General features: G+C 34.9%; 3 protein-coding genes across 3 annotated transcripts; all 3 read left to right on the top strand.

The window, feature by feature from the left end:
- The first annotated feature begins 94 nt into the window (after positions 1-94).
- On the top strand, positions 95-7,075 carry LOC107756885 (ubiquilin-4-like). Its single transcript, XM_016574205.1, has 11 exons — positions 95-266; positions 816-967; positions 1,092-1,252; positions 3,021-3,283; positions 3,484-3,642; positions 3,820-4,042; positions 4,298-4,437; positions 4,534-4,617; positions 4,713-4,928; positions 5,304-5,336; positions 6,522-7,075. Exons 1-11 carry the CDS (start codon positions 120-122, stop codon positions 6,672-6,674), a joined length of 1,731 nt encoding a protein of 576 aa, XP_016429691.1. The 5' UTR covers positions 95-119; the 3' UTR covers positions 6,675-7,075.
- A 1,966-nt stretch (positions 7,076-9,041) lies between these two features.
- LOC107756891 (ragulator complex protein LAMTOR2-like) lies at positions 9,042-10,830 on the top strand. Its single transcript, XM_016574209.1, has 4 exons — positions 9,042-9,256; positions 9,843-10,005; positions 10,264-10,353; positions 10,440-10,830. The coding sequence occupies exons 1-4, from the start codon at positions 9,189-9,191 to the stop codon at positions 10,494-10,496; spliced, it is 378 nt and encodes a 125-aa protein (XP_016429695.1). The 5' UTR covers positions 9,042-9,188; the 3' UTR covers positions 10,497-10,830.
- A 1,065-nt stretch (positions 10,831-11,895) lies between these two features.
- Positions 11,896-17,344, top strand: LOC107756889 (ras-related protein Rab-25-like). Its single transcript, XM_016574208.1, has 5 exons — positions 11,896-12,135; positions 14,300-14,495; positions 15,597-15,790; positions 16,744-16,824; positions 16,981-17,344. The coding sequence occupies exons 1-5, from the start codon at positions 12,099-12,101 to the stop codon at positions 17,106-17,108; spliced, it is 636 nt and encodes a 211-aa protein (XP_016429694.1). The 5' UTR covers positions 11,896-12,098; the 3' UTR covers positions 17,109-17,344.
- Positions 17,345-19,289: the final 1,945 nt, after the last annotated feature.

Below are 19,289 nucleotides of genomic sequence, written 5' to 3'. Positions count from 1 at the left end.
TAAGGCAAGTCGATGACACTCCACGCTGCCAGAGGGCGCTGTGGAACAATCGGCGTTTGCAGCGCTTTTCCCCGCTTCTTGTTGGTGCGATGATGTAATGAAGGAAAAGAAGAGTAAAGATGGCGGAGAATAGCGGCACGGATCCTGCCGTGGAGACGAACACTGAGGAAAATGCCGCCGCTAGCGCGACTATCATTAAGGTCACCGTCAAAACACCGAAGGATAAAGAAGAAATAGCCATTGCTGAGGATTCATCTGTCGCACAGGTGATTTTTTGGCGGTTTCTTGTTGTTTGTATCACCCGGGCTTTCGTTACACCAGCGGCTAACAGCTTTAGCCGGGGAGCTAACGATTGACGACGAACAGTCCAAAGCCGAAAATCGTCGCAGGGGATATTTAGAATGACTTCTGCTCTTGCTATTACTTAAATGAGGTTATTTTGAGCGTCGTATTCATTGTTTTCGGTTTTTTAAGACGCTTGTAAAGTGAGGTTTTCTAACTCGCTGTTCTCGTTAAAGAAACGGCCTGCTCAGGTAGAAGGTTCTAGTCTGTCATCTTTGGTCGCGCTCTTTCTGTTTTGCTTTGTATTGTTGACTTCAAGAATATGTGGATAAATTAAATAACGTGTTAGATAGCATTTTCTGTAAAGGTGGTGCTAGCAGTGTTTGTTACTTCATTTGACCAGTTGCTGGTTAATGTTGATGTTTACGAGATCAGGTTTAATAAAAGTGACTGTGATGTTGCACAAAAGTGAGGTTGTGTTGATCTAATTTCACGTTTAACATTATAACCCGCATGTTTTGTCCTCTTAACAGTTTAAAGAGGAAATTTCCAAAAGATTTAAGGCGAACCAGGACCAGTTGGTTCTGATTTTTGCCGGTAAGATCCTGAAGGACGGAGACACGCTCGGCCAGCATGGCATTAAAGACGGACTCACGGTTCACCTGGTCATCAAAACAGCACAAAAGTAAGATGACCTGCTTTTAGGTTCAAAACATAACTGGTATTTTCATATGCAAAGTCATAATGTGTTGTAGGATAATGCCTGTGCATTATGGATGGCTCGCATTTAGAGGGTTTTGTGTTTGTAGGACTTCAGGTGGTGGTAGTTCGCAGACTTCTGCCTCTTCTGGCCCTGGGCCATCGCAGGGCAACACCGATGGAAGTGCTAACTCCAGCCCGGCCGGCAACCTGGGCACACCCCAGGGCAGTGGGCCGTCCCCAACCCCGACGCAGCCACCCAATATGCTAGGTGAGTAATGTTTTTGAGTTTGTTTATATGAGATGTCAGCCCGTTGTTCCTGTTTTAAGTGTAATTCCATAATATTGTTGGTGTTTCGTGTTGCAACCAGTTTTGTTACTGTTAACTACATCTATCAACATTGTTTTTTCTAATTGAAATAAAATGTAAGTATTAGACAAAAAGCTTAAACTTAAAAACCCTAAATGACAATAAATTTTGCCTTGGCAGTAGGGCTAGACGGTTAATTGCATTTGCGATAATATCGCGATACGAAAAATTTCGATTTTTCAATCGCAGAGGCTGCGATTACACGGTCACGTGACACGCTAGAGTAAAGAGGTGTGTTCGACTTGAAGATCAGACCGGTGTATGACATCAAAGTATGGCGAGCGAGAGAAAGCATAAGGAGACGTCCGCGCTCTCTTATAGCTCTCTCAGTACTTTGATGACACACACCCATCGGCCTAAGCAGTGCTGTTTGTGTGATTTGTTACTGACTTTCATATTAATGTTTACACCAGGCTTATTTAAACATAATTATGCTTACAATGTTGGAAGTTCAACAAATCAGTCAATGTACTGTGATTGTAGTTGTTAAATAAAAATGTCATTCATATCAATTCATGCATCACCTAATTTCATGGTAACATATAAGCCTGGCCTACAGAAAAGGACATTTATGTTTAATCTATCTAATAGTGTGTTGGTCATACTATACAATGATTTATAGCTTGTCTTTGTTGAATAATACAGAACATAAAGAGCTTTAAAAAAAAAAATTGCATATTAAATCGCAATCGCAATATTGGTAAAAAAAATTGCAATTAGATTATTTTCCAAAATCGTTCAGCCCTACTTGGCAGCTAACTGAAAGAAGTATTGAAGTATTAAAATTACTGGAACACAAACTGAAACAAATATTTAAGATAAAATTAATAATATTAAAAAACAAATATAAAAAAAAATGCTGAAAAAAATATACCAAAAATCAAACTAAACAATCTAAATTATACATATATACTGTATTTGTAAAATTCTAAAAATAAATACAGTATATTTAAAAATGTTTATTAATGATATATGTATGAAGTTTGAGTTTGTTTATATTGTGGATTGCTTATTTCCCAATGCGATTTTACAGTATCTTATGTTGCGATGTAGCACTTTTTCAGTTTACTGGCTGATTTTTTTAATTTATTTTTTTTATCTAAATTAGTTCCTTTTCTAGTAGGGATGTAACGATTAACCGCGAGCCGGTTGAAAATCGATTCAAATATGTGACGATTCAAATCGGTTGAGATGCTAAACAAATCGCGATTGAAAGAGCACAGACAAAGCCTTATTTTGTTTATATGAAGAGATTTCTTTTATTTGTGTTACTTATTTATTTGATTTGGGGCTTGTTTTAAAATTTCAATTTAGTTTTGTTATTTACATTTACATTATATTTCAATTTTGTCATTTAGCAGACACTTTTATCACTTTAATCAAAACCAACAAAAAAGCAATAATATGCTACTGCTATATTAGTATATTATATAGTGTTACATTTTAATTTCACAAAGAAATATGCAGCGTTTTGTCCAAGCAATAATAAAAGGACACATTTAATTTATAATTTGTCTTAAATCTCATTTTGTAAAAAATAAAATAAAATCGTGAATCGAATCGTGAAATCAAAATCGTGAATCGAATCGTGAGTTGAGTGAATTGTTACATCCCTATTTTCTTCAAATAATTGTTTAAAAGACAAATGCTTCTCATTGTATGTTTTCAGCTGGGTTTGGTGACCTGTCGGGCCTAGCTAACCTCGGTATGGGATCTGCCAACTTCATGGAGCTTCAGCAGCAGATGCAGCGACAGCTCATGTCCAACCCTGAGATGCTGTCTCAGATCATGGAGAACCCGCTTGTGCAGAGCATGATGTCCAACCCTGACCTGATGAGGCAGATGATAGTCGCCAACCCACAGATGCAGCAACTGATGGAGCGCAACCCAGAGATTTCACACATGCTTAACAACCCAGAGCTCATGAGACAGGTATGTTATTAGACATGTACTAGAAGTTATTTTGCTTGATTTTTTTGCAATAATAAAATGCGCAAGGTAGTACGCAGTTATATTTTGCCTTCAGACAGTTCTTTATTCTGACTTGCACATCTAAAAGGTGTGCATTTGCTTCATTGCATTATTTCAGGCACTGATTTGTTTTTATTAACTTTCTTTTTTTGCTTGTCAAGACAATGGAGTTGGCACGAAACCCAGCCATGATGCAAGAGATGATGCGTAACCAGGACCGGGCGCTTAGCAACCTCGAGAGTATTCCCGGGGGTTACAATGCTCTTCGGAGGATGTACACGGATATTCAAGAGCCCATGTTTAGTGCTGCACGTGAACAGGTCAGATAAATGTATTTATTTAAAAAATATATTTATTTTTATTTGAAAACAATGTAATTTTAATAATAATAAAAAAAGGTTTTCACCTAAAATATTATTGAATTTGTCAAATTCACTGTCAAGTCTTAACACTCATGAAATGGCAACATTAAATGCTATATTGCGTCATCTGAACAGTTTGGAAATAACCCCTTCTCGGCATTGGGTGGAAATGCTGATAACTCTGGAGCACAGCCCTCCAGGACAGAAAACCGAGAGCCCCTGCCAAATCCCTGGGGTCCCCCTGACACTGCTGCCACCACCACCTCTGGGACGGCTACCACCACCAGCTCCACCACAAGCTCAACCACACCCAGTGTGTCCAACCCTCTGGGCATCAGCTCCTCTAGCCTTGGAAACGGTAATGGTCTTTTATGTAAACATTTGGCTTTAATTTTAAAACCAGGTCCATGAATTTTATTGAGGATATGTTGTAGTAGAATTTTCAAGCAGATAATATGAGTTCACAGGTATAGCAGACTATATATTTATTTTGTTAATAATATATATATAAAAATATTTTTTCAGGTCAAATACTGCATAAAAGGGTTTATATCTTAAATAAATTGATTTTATCTATCTATCTATCTATCTATCTATTGTGGTTTGCTTTTAGGTATGTTCAACAGTCCTGGCATGCAGAGCTTAATGCAACAGATCTCTGAGAACCCTCAGCTTATGCAGAACATGCTTTCTGCTCCTTATATGCGCACCATGATGCAGTCCCTGGCCCAGAATCCTGATATTGCCTCTCAGGTAGCAAGACCATCATTCCCAAAAGTTCATCATTCATAAAACTTTTAATTTACTATAATGGTCTGTTATTAATATGTAACCCTAACCCTTTTTCAGGTGTTGATGAACAACCCTCTCTTTGCCGGAAATCCACAGCTGCAGGAGCAAATGAGACAGCAGTTACCTGTATTTATACAGCAGGTGTGTTCAGTTTGCGTTGTTGTAGATCGTCTATGGGGTATAGGTTTCATTTGCTTTTATTTGCTAACTGACTTGTTTTTCTGACTCACTTGCAGATGCAGAACCCAGAATCCCTTTCTGTTATGACAAATCCTCGAGCCATGCGAGCCCTAATGCAGATCCAGGAGGGACTGCAAACCCTTCAAACCGAAGCCCCTGGTCTTATGCCCAGGTGCAGTTCCAGCTCCACATTTTTTTTATTATTATTATTTTATTTTTTAAGTAGTCCCAGTTATGCTAATCATTGCTCCATGTATTCAATCAATATTACAGTATAAACTGTACATAGTGTGAAATATTATTATTATTATAAATATGTAAAATGTATTTTGTTCATGTGATGCAAAGCTTAATTTTTCAGCAACCAGTCTTCAATAATTCTTCAGAAATCATTCTTAACATTTCTTATAATAATCAGTGGAATGTTTTTGTGACAACTATACTTTTTTGTTGTTGTTTCTTTAATGAATAGAAAGTTCAAAAGAATAGCATTTTTGAAATCTTTTTTGTAACATGAATGCATTTACTTTCACTTGAGTTTAATGCATCTTTGCTTAATAAAAGTAATATCTTTATTTTTTTTCTTTTTATTATATTTTTTCACACTTTTGCATGGTTATATATATATCATGTTTTCCACACAACAGATGCTACAGATGTTTGCTGGAGGGAATGCATCGGTACTTACGTTTTTTTGTTGTTAATAACATTATCAGTGTTTCCCATTAATTACCTGTATTCTGGTGGCCTGCTACAAATTTTTAGTATTAGAAGTTTTTTTTTTTTTGTGGGTTTTATATCGCTTAGCTACTTCGTTCTCTACAGAATGAAAAGAACACATCCTCTTTCTACTAGTTATTTCCCTCTTGGCTTTGTCGTCAAGTAAATGCAGCTTCCTCTAGATTAGAGCACACGTGCTTATTAAATGGGTTTGTTTTATTCCAGTTATGTAAATTAGTTGACGGATCCCATAATCTAAACAAACAGTGTGGCAATATCTGCACCTTACCAAATAAATGTCAGATCAAACTCACCTACCTGTGATTTTCGAATGATCCTGAAGACATTGATTAGCATGCTCAGGTGTGTTTGATTAGGGTTAGAGCTAAACTCTGCAGGAAAGTGGATCTCGTGGGCCAGATTTGAGGATCCCTGGTCTAATCTGTCCTGGCACAGTTTCAAAATGAAATAAATATTTTTACGTTCTCATAATTACTTAAAATGTCTTTGACGATGTGCTTTGTGCCATTTCTTCAGCAGAGCATCTGTCAAGTGAACAAAAATCAAACGCACAATATGTCATAGTGCCCTAATTGCAAAAGGCTGTGATTTAATAAAGTGAATAGTCTGTTGTGCTAAGTATTTCAAAGCAAGGTGCACAGTTTGCTCACGATCATGTGTATTGTAATGAGAACCTGTTTTCACAGAAATGGCAGGTTTCCACAAATAACAGCTTGAGGGTTTCACTCTCGCAATTGAAGAAATTAAAATGAAACTATTGTAATTTTCCCAGTTGTAAAGTAAAATATGCTTAATACAAAATATTCCGTTTTCACTTCTCTTTATTTTACAGTGCAGTTGTAATACAATAATAATATATTACTGACTTAGGAACAATGCTCAGATTTCTACTATTACTAATAAAACTATCAGACTGTAATAATAACTATTATTATATTCTAATTCTTTGGCATCTCTAAAATCAGTGTGACTGAACTGAAAAGATGTTTGGAGTCCAGATACAAATCAGTGCTGAAAATGGGCTGGAGCAGACTTTTGAAAGCTTTATCACCAAATCCTGTGGGAAACACTGAGTGTGCTGTGTATATTTGATTGTACTCACTACTTCTCACCTCGCTTTGCAGACTCCGACTCCGGAAGTGCGTTTCCAGCAACAGCTGGAGCAGCTGAGTGCCATGGGCTTCATCAACAGGGAAGCCAACCTTCAGGCCCTCATCGCCACCGGGGGTGACATCAACGCTGCCATCGAAAGACTGCTCGGCTCTCAGCCTTCCTAATTCCATCAACTGAGAGCGTGCGAAGGGAGACAAGCAAATATAGTCCTCATCACATAAAATCTGACAAGCCTCACATAGACAGAATTCCAATTACTCCAATCGTGTTTTTTTTGTTTTTTTGCTTCGATCATTCAATCTCTGAATCAAAAAGCAATGAGGGTTTCAAATTTGTTTCCTTGAACAAAAACAGAAAAAAAACAAACAAACCAGAATCGCTGTGGAATGACATCACACTAACCTCTCATCAACTAGTAAGATGGGACAAAGCTTACATTTTGCTTGAACCAAGTTTGAGTTACCATTCCTTACAATTAGAACACGCTCACCTGAGGCACTACTCATTGGTTAGGGGAATAAAATCCATACGCTTGAATTCCGAGGCCCAGAGGGATTCTTGTCTTCTGTGAAAATGCTTGGTTTCCTTAATTTCTCTCTGTTTCTTCTAATTCATGCCTGATCAAACCAGTATTTATTGCAGAAACGTAGAGCTTACCCTTTACTCCCTTTCCACCCTCCTCAGTTGACATTGATTTGTGCGTTCCTTGACATTTTGATGTGTTAATCAAAATCTAATAGACATGAACATGTTGGAGCACTATAACATCTTGACTCTGGTCGCTTACACTTCAGCTATTTTAGAAAGGAATGAGTTTTGGAGATGAGATTTGGAAAAGCTATTCAGCCATCTCTTTAGTCGTTTGCCTTTGTGAGGAGTGTACATGAATTGACCGTAAAGGCTTGTCATATGGGTAAGGTTGTAACAAAAGCATCAATAAAATATTTCTCAGCTTAACAAGCAGTGGCGAATGTAGACACCATTTGTTTCGACCATATCTTTATGCTTTGCTATAGAAGTATTCTAGTGCCTGGAACACACTTGTATTGTGTACTGGATACATCATCCTCGAGTTGATCTGGCAAAAAAAACAATGGGTTACAGCATGATAGTGATGCTAGCTTCTCTCGGTGCTAACCAACAGCTGTCTAATGGAACTTACAGAGTTTTATTGTGAATTTAAAATGTGTTTAACTTTTTTTTTTTGCTGCACGTCCATAATCCACTCTTTATTCCACTTGAATTACATTACAGAAACCAACATTCATTGGGGTTTGTAGTTCCTTCTAGTATTTGGTTTTGTCTTAAATCCAATGTTTTTGTTTTTTATATTTGCAATGTTGGGCTGCATGACACCTTGCAATTTTACTTTTTAAAGTTTAAAAATTATTGCATGATCATTCTCTTCTTATAACCGCAATATTTTTAATTATTGTCTAATTAATGTGGAGGTCACACACACAAGTCATTTGTTCTTGTTGATGCGTTATATAACCATTTAATTTCACAATCACAAAGCTTTAGTCATTATGATTGCTTTAGGTAGACATCTTTTAACTTTTTAAAAATCTAATTTCTTGTTAATTTATTTAACACAATATGAGAACTGAAAATCTGAAATTTTAAAATTGGAGTTGGATTGGAAACCTGGTGAATATTTTAGTCAATTTTGATTTTCTTATGCTTAGCTGTAAAATTTGCTTTTTTTGTGGGTGCAATTACTATAAACAATAATTTAAAAAAAATTATGTAACTTAATTTAAGGTCTGGAAATCATAGCCTCTTAAAAATCAAGGTTCAAAAAGGGTGAAGTCAGATATAAAAGAACCGTTTTGGGTTCCTCAAAGAACATTTCAGTTAACAATTCTTAAAATGTGCCTTTTTTTTTCTTCTTTGTGTAAAGAACATTTCAATCATTTAAATAACCTTTTTTTTTTTTTTCAAAAAATAACCATTAGTGCATTGGAAAGATTCTGTTGATGTTAAAGGTTCTTCATGGAACCAATGAAGCCAATAAAGGCCATTTATATTTAAGAGTGCATATGTAGCCTACAGTATATTGTAAACAGGTTGTGACTTAATGAGGGTGAACTAGTTGAAGATTGAATACCCTTACAATTTTAACCTAAGGGGTTGTTGCCCTCACCTCCCAAAAGAAAGTCAAAACAAATGGTTGCGAAATCTCAAAAGTATTTATTTTATTTTTTGACATACAGTTATAGCCATTTAACCGTTTAAAAAATAAATTAACAGTTAAAGTGAACGCTATCTACACAATACGAGCTGTTTATACGGTTGAATCCGTTCCAGGCTATATATTATACTTATATTACACATTATTTTCTATTTTATAACGCATTTATATATCTCCAGTATATATATATATATAAACTTTAGTTGGTTTCGTCGTTCTTTTGTTTTATTAATGACCCGAAAAACAAATAAATAAATCATCCATGTTATGTTCAGTTTTGGTCTCTAGGCCAAAGTCCCTTTTGTCTAGGCCACGTTTTTGTAGTTCGTAGGCACTGCCATGACACTACATTTCCCATGAATCCTCAGCGCGGAAGTTCGAAGTCAGCTGATGTTCTTGTTGGGTTGCTGGAACTGGAAGTTCTTGCTATAATCTCGCGTAAATTTTTAAACGTATTAGTATTATTGCCGTGTTCCTTTAAATTATGTTGCGTCCTAAAGCATTAACACAATTACTCAGTCAAGCAAACACCAGTGGCGTACAAAGCACGCTGTGAGTATATAAAAATCATTCTTTGTTCTTATCAGTAACGTAGCTTTAGCTGGCAGATAAATTGGTAAACAATAATATGTTGTACATTTATGTTATTAACATGCTCTCTTGAGTTAAAAGTAAGGTATTTTGTTGCGTATGGGCTTTGCTTAATGCATGTTAAACAATTAAAAATGTTTATATAGTCATATTTAGAAATATCGGAATATCTTTTTCATTAGATTAAATATCAAGTCAAATCCCATTATTTTAAATAAATATATCACACACACCATTTTAAAGAACAAACATTACACAAAAATATATTTGTTGTTTAATGTTTATCTGTGTGAACTCAAGGAGAACTGACTTCATACATCCACAGAAAACACCAAAACATCCGTTCAGTTTTAATGAACTAGTGTAGGCCCTATGTTGTGCAAAAAAAATCATGAAGAAAAGTTAAATTAGGTCAGAGAAATTTAGTTTGCAGGCCACTTTACAGGTCAAAGTACCAGTTGTTTATGAATTTATGTTCAATTCATGTATATAGGCTACTTTAAAAAAAAAATATGTAATTTTTTTTTGTGTGTGTTTTTTGTTTTAGGTTATTGAATAATGAAGGCTCTCTATTGGCATATTCTGGATATGGAGACACTGATGCAAGAGTCACTGCAGCCATAGCCAGCAACATCTGGGCGGCTTACGACAAAAACGGACACCAGGCCTTTAATGAGGACAAACTGAAATTCATCCTGATGGATTGTATGGTAGGAATGTCATTGTACAGTTGGGTTATAGTAAATGATTGTGAATGCTGATCTTTGATATATGCAATAACATATGCATTATACAATATATGCACAAATTCAGCACAGCAGATGCTATAGGCCGTGTCTGGATTTACCAAACATATGTGCTTTTTTGAAATTACACCATGCCAGAAATAATACTAACATGATGAACTACTGTATTGTTCTACAATAATTTTTCCTTTATAATGTGCTGCATTTTCTCTGTCATTACAGGAGGGCAGGGTGGCCATTACACGTGTTGCAAACTTGTTGCTTTGCATGTATGCCAAGGAGACAGTAGGCTTTGGGATGCTTAAAGCCAAGGTGAGATTTGGTGTATATAAAATAGCTCTTAATTAATTATGTATTTTCATGAACAATCATAGTAACTGTGTCTGTTATGTTCACAGGCTGAAGCTTTAGTGCAGTACCTCGAGGAACCACTAACACAAGTGGCAGCATCGTAGGATGTACTTTTGTGTATTTCTGTACATTGAAACAGAAACTTCTGAAGATCTTGGCCTTTATAATATATTATCTATGGCTTTATTTATTTGCATACTCAGTGTGATTGCTATATCAAATTGTGTGGCTATTAGACCCAAAATAATGCTTTGCATAAACATTAATAATTGCTTTTGAACTGCATTTTCCCTTTTTATTATATTTTCTTTATGTCTCAGAATTTTTGCAGTCAGTGATCAGGCTGTGTCTAGTGTCAACAATATTAAATAAATTTCTCTTTTTGTTACATGTTGTTGTTTTACCATTAAAACACAAGAAATTGATGCTTTTTATTAATTACGTCTAGAATAATATTAATTGAACCAAAAAATACTTTGTATAAAATAATGTATCTGAAGATGAAATATCACTTTATCACTTTGTTAATCGGGGTTTCTGTATTTTTTTTTTAAATAGGTCTAAAGTCACACTATTGCAAATTAAGGCCATAAAATATCAAATCAGAGCAGAAAGTCTTGAATTCAGAAACTCTTGGCATTTAATGTTGCATACAGTGTACAGTACAAATATCTAAACATCATTAAATCAAGATCAATTTACTTAAGATGCAAAAAGATATGAAGTCTTGTTTTCTGAGAAAATGAACAAAATTAAATGAGTTTATACTTAAAACAAGAACAAATATCTGTCAATGGGGTATGAAGACATTCCCCTTTTTTTATTAAATTGCAGATATTTGTTCTAATTTAAATCATAAACACACTTAATTTTGATCCATTTCTCAGAAAACAAGATTTCCTATTTTATGTCATTTCGCTTCTAAAGTAAATGTATCTTGGTTTAAGAATCTTTAGACATTTGTACTGGAAAATAGACAAAAATACTGATAAAGAACGAGGTTTTTTTTGTAGCGTGATCAGAAGGTACAGTAAAAGTTATTTCTAGTGGTTGGGAGCAAAAGCATTCGAGTCATAAGCTTAAATAATTTACATTTAGAGACCATAATGATGTTTTGTGTTCCATTCTATTTATTCCTTATATTTGGTTTACTCGGTCTTAAAAAGTCTTAAATTTATCTTCATAAAACCTGCAGAAACTCTGTATAATATTTGGGTTCAAGCAATAATCCAAAATATGCACCATGGGAGGGGCTCTTCCATGGCAAATGCCTTCCTGATCTTGGGAGAAACTGCTTAAAAAAGCGATTGGTTGCATATGGTGTGTATGTCGTCGTTTCATTGGCTGAACAGGTGCACTATTGCACCCAGTTTCATATGACTGCACCTGCGCTCGCCCTACCTGTTTGACCTGACTTGAGCGCACCAAAAGTCACGCCCACCTTCCCCCAGGTACGGCACATTTGATAGCGGAACTGCCAGGCTAAATAACAAGGTTAGTTCCTTGTACAAGCAACTGAACTGTCCACCATAAACGGTGGGGTTTCATTCGTACTTCTTACTGTTTCTCTGCTATTTCAGGTCAGCCGCTGTAGCATAGAGAGGAGGAACTTTCATTCTCGGTTTTCCTTTGAATTGGTTGGGATTTTGACTCATGCAGCACTGATCTAGATTAGTGAAGGAAGATCTGCTTACAGTAGTGACAGTATGGGGTCTGATGAGGCCTACAACTTTGTTTTCAAAGGTAAGATCTGACACTTTTTTTGATTGAGTTGTCATGCACATTAAACAATCTCTGATGGAGCTTTAAACTCTTTTAGATGATGTTTAGTTAGTCTCATAATCTGCTAGCATTCATTTCACTGTTTGCAGTAGTTGTAGAGTAATGGTTGGTATATATAATCATTAAAAAATAAAACCGTTATAGAGAAATATATAAAGCAACTGGGTTTCGAGTACCTTGTGCAATTCAATTCCTCCTTTTGTAAAGCTCTCAGTTTACCAAAAAAGAAATTGAGTCCCATAGGTTGGTTGAAATCTGATTTCCATGACAACAAGGTTTTGTTTACACAAGATTACTCAGTTAAGTTACTCAGTATGGGAGGGGAAATAATTGTATCTGTTAAAGGCCGTTGTGAAACTCTGATCTGCTAGAGCAGTCCTCAAACAACACCAAACCACAACGACTACTTAAAATGACCTGCATTATGTGTTGGTTTCATAACAGTTGAACTGAAGCAATACGAACAGGAAGTCTATTTAAAACATGCAAGATGATGATCATTTAAAGGGCCAGCTTTAATATGTTTATCACCTGTGTTGATGGTTTCATCTGAAATTACACACAGATATTTGTACACGAGTTAATTAAAGGAATAGTTGCCAAAAAAATAAATGCTGAAAATTTACTCACGCTCAGGTCATCCAAGATGTAGGTGAGATGGTTTCTTCATCTGAACAGATTTGGAGAAATGTAGCATCACTTGCTCGCCAATGGATCCTCTGCAGTGAATGGGTGCCGTCAGAATGAGAGTCCAAACAGCTGATAAAAACATCACAATAATCCACAAGTAACCCACACCACTCCAATCCATCAATTAATATCTCGTGAAGTGAAAAGCTGCGTGTTTGTAAGAAACTTAATAAGACTCATCATATTTTAAAACTTCAAACAGCTGCTTCCAGCTAAAATATGAGTCCTCTATCCATAATATTGCTTTCTCCAGTGAAAACGTTGTCTCGTCTGAATCAAAAGAGAAATATGAACAGATCAAGCATTGTTTACAAGTAAAAAGCAGCAGTTCTAGACATATGTGGGTGGATTTTGACGCGAAAGGACAAAAGAAGATCTTTTCACTAGACGAAGGGTTATTATGGATTATGGACTGTTATTTTAGCCAGAAGAAGTGACGGTTTAATGTTAAAATGCCTTGATGGGTTTGTTTCTTACAAACGCTCTGCTTTTCACTTCACAAGATGACAGCTGATGGAGTTGTGTGGATTATTGTAACGTTTTTATCAGCTGTTTGGACTCTCATTCTGACGGCACCCATTCACTGCAGAGCATCCATTGGTGGTGAGCAAGTGATGTAATGCTAAAATTTCTCCAAATTTGTTGCGATGAGGAAACAAACTCTACATCTTCTATATCTTGGATTGTCTGAGTACCTTTTCTGCAAATATTAATTTTTGGGTGAACTATTCCTTTAATATTTCTTATAGGCTTTTAATGTCTATAATTGCCATTTCCCCTAACATAATATGATAAATGAACTCCAATCCCAGAAATGTCAAAATAGTCCTGCATGGGTGGAGTGTTGATTTTACTCCTGACATGTTTGAGTCATTTTTGTTTACACCTGCAATTAGCTGGGTTTTCATAAGGAGTGCTATACTGGGACATACTGTTCATCCAGTGTTGGTTTGTTTTGACAAGAATATGAGGATCAGACCTGTTTCAAGTGTCTCAAGCTTGAATGCACAACAAGCCTGGACAATTTTGTAATAAGGATGCAGATTTGTGATTGTATAGTACATGTTTTGCCTCTTAATGTTGCACTTGTTGTTGAAGAGTTACTTGCCACAAAAGTCCAAGACAACAAACATGACATTGTAACAAATTACATCATGAGTTTGTGAGTGACTGGTATTTTAATCCACAACTAATCATTGATTTTACACAAGTTAGTATTTCTTAATACACCAAGCAATGGTGTTGCAAAAAAAAATCATGGGATCTGTCTTGAATCTGTCACAAATGCTTAAGCTATACCAAGAGAACGCTTTTGGGCCCCCTTCATCACAGGGCCAGGACATTCATGGTTGTTCTTTCCAGATGATTGGCATGACTCAAGTCTGGGTTGGTAGTTTTTCCACACTCATATGCACTCATATGCATTTTGTTGCAGTGGTTCTTATTGGAGAATCTGGTGTTGGCAAGAGCAACTTGCTGTCACGGTTCACCAAGAATGAGTTTAGTCATGACAGCCGGACAACCATCGGAGTGGAGTTCAGCACAAGAACTGTGCAGCTAAACGGCCTCACCATCAAAGCTCAGATCTGGGACACAGCCGGATTGGAGCGGTACCGGGCCATCACTTCTGCGTGAGTTTAACATGGGTATAATATTGAAGTACCTGACAAATGGTGGTGCAAAACAAGCAAATATGCCCATAGTTGCCCAAAAATGACAATTATATCAATTACTCAGTATCATGTTGTGTTTTTCTTGTTTCTGTGGAATATGAAACACTTTTTCATAAAAGGGACTGGTGACCACAGGTATGAGCTCAAATATAAATAAATAATGTTTTATTTGATTTATTTTACTGTAGTTAATAATTATTTTCATTTCTTATTTACATTATAAACACTACCGTTGGGGTAGGTGTGAATTTTTTTTTTTTTTTTTTTTAATGTTTTTGAAAAAAGTCTCTTCTGCTCACCAAGGCTGCATTATTTAATAAAAAATACAGTAATATTGTGAAATATTATTGCAAATTAAAGCAACTGTTTTCTATTTGAAAATATTTTTAAATGAAATTTATTCCTGTGATTCAAAGCTGAATTTTCAGCATCATTACTCCAGTCTTCAGTGTCACATGATCCTTCAGAAATCATTCTAATATGCTGATTTGCTTCTCAAGAAACATTTATTATTATTATTATCATAATTGACATCGGGATACAATTTTTTTCAGTATTCCTTACTGAATAGAATGTTCAAAGATACATTTAGAAATGTTTTGTAACAATGGAAAAGTCTTTACAATCACTTTCGATCAATCTAATGCAAAAATATAAATTTATCAAAAACTAGAAACAAAATCGACTTCCACTCTATGGACCAGAGCAGTCTGGTGAGGAGATGATGACATTTATTTTAACTGAACCGAAGTTCACAGAATAACAGAATTTTAGGTGAACTGTCGCTTTAAGTAGTTCGCTCATACTCCGAATATGTTTGCATGCAAATACATTTTTGACTGTATGTAAATTGTCATTCATCTATTCTTTAACAAATTGAGAAAAAATGTAACACATCATGTTTCACCACCCATTGCTATACAATTCATTTCTCACCTGTTGTTCTAAACCATCTTCATTATGTAATCTTGCTTATGACATAATGTTTTATGACAGTGTTCTGTTCATTTAAAAAGAGGAAGTAAATCGAGTCATCTGATCTGTTTTCCTGTATCTCAGATATTATCGAGGAGCGGTTGGAGCTCTACTAGTCTATGACATTTCAAAGCACTTGACATATGAAAGTGCCGAGCGCTGGCTGAAGGAGCTCTATGATCACGCAGATCCGCATATCGTAGTGATGCTTGTGGGCAACAAAACGGACCTGTCAGCAGTACGAACTGTTCCAACAGAGGACGCAAAGGACTTTGCAGGTCATTACTGAAGACAGCTTATTATATTATACAGGATTATGCAAAATTCACAGAGAAACTCAAAAAGGCTTCACGACAACCCTTCAAAATAAAAGTTCGGCCTAACTTGAAGAAATTATAACAGAAATATATTACTATTGCACATATTGGAGAAAATACGAAATTATATACATATTACTAGTGCACAGTAGGAATATTTTAAGTAATATTAAAATGCCTCATCCATGTTTTAATAAAAAAATAATAATTATTTTATTTATTAAAAATGAAAGCAATTATAAACATTTTGTTTGACTACATTTCAAAAGATTAACTAAACTGTTAGTTTTATAATTTGATTTGATTACTACCATTGATAGTATTAGTATTGATAGTAGTATTGATAGTAAATTTGTATTTGGCATTACAGTGTTTTTTTATATTCTATGTACTCCTGAACGTAAAATAAGCCACTATAAACCCATATAAATGTCCAGTCATGAAAAGAAAAAAAAATACATTTACTCTAAAGAAAATCAGTAAAAATGTACTGTAAATCAGGTACAGTGTACTGAATTAATATGAGGGAACTTTGAAGGTGTTTTATCTGTATTTTGAATTTTGCAGTGCATTGTGTTTTAGAGTTAACAGAGATGTAAATTAATGTACATTATACATTTCCAGTCTATTTTATTTAAACAATGAAACCGCAATGTAAGAAAAAAAAGGATAACATCCTTGCGTAAAATTAAATTTTCTGTTAAATTTACAGACATTTCCTTAAACCCTCAAACACTACACAATGCAAAGCATAATTCAAATAATGGGCTAAACACCTGTAAAATAAATCAGTACAGAATTTTCCTTCATAGTACATTGGGCAGTATTTTTACAGACTTCTCTTAGCGTGTATATATTATATATAATTTAGCAAAATCAAATATTGATATTCATATTATCATTGTTTTTTGTAGAAAAGAATGGTCTTCTGTTCATGGAAACCTCTGCTTTGGAGTCAGTAAACGTCGAGGCAGCGTTCAACACTGTGCTTACAGGTAGCTACTGTTTATTCTGAACACATCATACCGTATTTACATGTACTTTACATGTGTTCCTTGCCCTCTGGGTTTCTCCTCTTCAGTCAGGCTTGAAATAGTGTAAACGCTTCATTATCATAATCACGCTGTCATCGTTTGATCTCTTTCTTTCAGAAATCCATAAAAAGGTGAGCAGCAAAGAAGTGACCCGAGGCTCTATCAATGCTGTGACATTATCCCAGCCTAAAGCTCCAGCAGAAGACGCACAGGAGGAAAAGCAGGCCTGCTGTAAGAACCTGTGAAAGAACATTCCGGGTCGAAGGACTTCACCAGGGGCCTAAAGGAGTTGTGAATTCAGCTTGTACAGTAGAGCTATCATTACGAAAGAACGAGTATGATAAAAAACAAAAGGAAATCCATTTCATTGACTGACATAGCCATATTTGTATTGTTAAATATTATAACAAGTAAAAGGCATTTTAGTGTTTGACAAGGATTAATGTCAATTTTAATTAATTGTAATGTGTTTTCCCTAAATGTTAACTTTCAGTAGGAAATTTTTGTTTGTATTATTTATGAAATGTCATGCCAAACCTTTCTTTCTTTCTTTCTTTTTGAATATACTTGCATATATTCACTTAACATAATTTTTTTATCCAAAGAGACTTACAAAGGAGGAATACAACAAGCTTTTCATCTTACTCAAGTTATTAAGATCAATAGATGCTGGACAAATAACCGTATCACTTTAATTAACATTTACTCTAAAGAAAATCAGTAAAAATGTACTGTAAATCAGGTACAGTGTACTGAATTAATATGAGGGAACTTTGAAGGTGTTTTATCTGTATTTTGAATTTTGCAGTGCATTGTGTTTTAGAGTTAACAGAGATGTAAATTAATGTACATTATACATTTCCAGTCTATTTTATTTAAACAATGAAACCGCAATGTAAGAAAAAAAAGGATAACATCCTTGCGTAAAATTAAATTTTCTGTTAAATTTACAGACATTTCCTTAAACCCTCAAACACTACACAATGCAAAGCATAATTCAAATAATGGGCTAAACACCTGTAAAATAAATCAGTACAGAATTTTCCTTCATAGTACATTGGGCAGTATTTTTACAGACTTCTCTTAGCGTGTATATATTATATATAATTTAGCAAAATCAAATATTGATATTCATATTATCATTGTTTTTTGTAGAAAAGAATGGTCTTCTGTTCATGGAAACCTCTGCTTTGGAGTCAGTAAACGTCGAGGCAGCGTTCAACACTGTGCTTACAGGTAGCTACTGTTTATTCTGAACACATCATACCGTATTTACATGTACTTTACATGTGTTCCTTGCCCTCTGGGTTTCTCCTCTTCAGTCAGGCTTGAAATAGTGTAAACGCTTCATTATCATAATCACGCTGTCATCGTTTGATCTCTTTCTTTCAGAAATCCATAAAAAGGTGAGCAGCAAAGAAGTGACCCGAGGCTCTATCAATGCTGTGACATTATCCCAGCCTAAAGCTGCAGCAGATGACGCACAGGAGGAAAAGAAGGCCTGCTGTAAGAACCTGTGAAAGAACATTCCGGGTCGAAGGACTTCACCAGGGGCCTAAAGGAGTTGTGAATTCAGCTTGTACAGTAGAGCTATCATTACGAAAGAACGAGTATGATAAAAAACAAAAGGAAATCCATTTCATTGACTGACATAGCCATATTTGTATTGTTAAATATTATAACAAGTAAAAGGCATTTTAGTGTTTGACAAGGATTAATGTCAATTTTAATTAATTGTAATGTGTTTTCCCTAAATGTTAACTTTCAGTAGGAAATTTTTGTTTGTATTATTTATGAAATGTCATGCCAAACTTTTTTTTTTACTTAAATTTATTAATTTAACAGACACTTTTTTTTTTAAATCCAAAGAGACTTACAAATGAAGAATACAACAAGCTATTCATCTTACTCGAGTTATAAGATCAACAGATGCTGGAGGAATAACTTTATCACTTTAATATTTTTCGATTTGCATGTTCATCCTCACTGTTTAGTTTTTAATTTGATTTATTCAACACACCTAATGAAGACAACTGACAAAAAACCCACACACATATGATTAAGAAAATTATTTTTATTAAGACTAATCAGCCCTAATTAAATATTTTGTGTTATTAAAATTTATAAATAAAGCATTTATAAGCAAAGTGTTGATTTGTATCTTCATAAATGAATGCTGATGCTGCAGGTATTATCAGTTGCTGCTGTTAACACAACAGAAAGAAAATATATACATCATGTCATTTTCCAATAAGAAGTAAAGCAGAAATATGTATGAAAATGAATTGTTTTTTCACAATGAGTCTCAAGTGCAGTTTGCAAAATGTCTAACAACAACACATTTATGAATCATCATTATTCAATGTAAACAGAATAATAAATATGAATTTAAGGATAAGCTTTCAATTTATTACTTGGAAAATTAA

The sequence above is a fragment of the Sinocyclocheilus rhinocerous genome, unplaced genomic scaffold (genome assembly GCF_001515625.1).
Source record: "Sinocyclocheilus rhinocerous isolate Xijiao unplaced genomic scaffold, SAMN03320098_v1.1 scaffold1735, whole genome shotgun sequence".
NCBI classification, from domain to species: domain Eukaryota; kingdom Metazoa; phylum Chordata; class Actinopteri; order Cypriniformes; family Cyprinidae; genus Sinocyclocheilus; species Sinocyclocheilus rhinocerous.
This window is presented reverse-complemented; position numbering and strand designations above follow the sequence as displayed.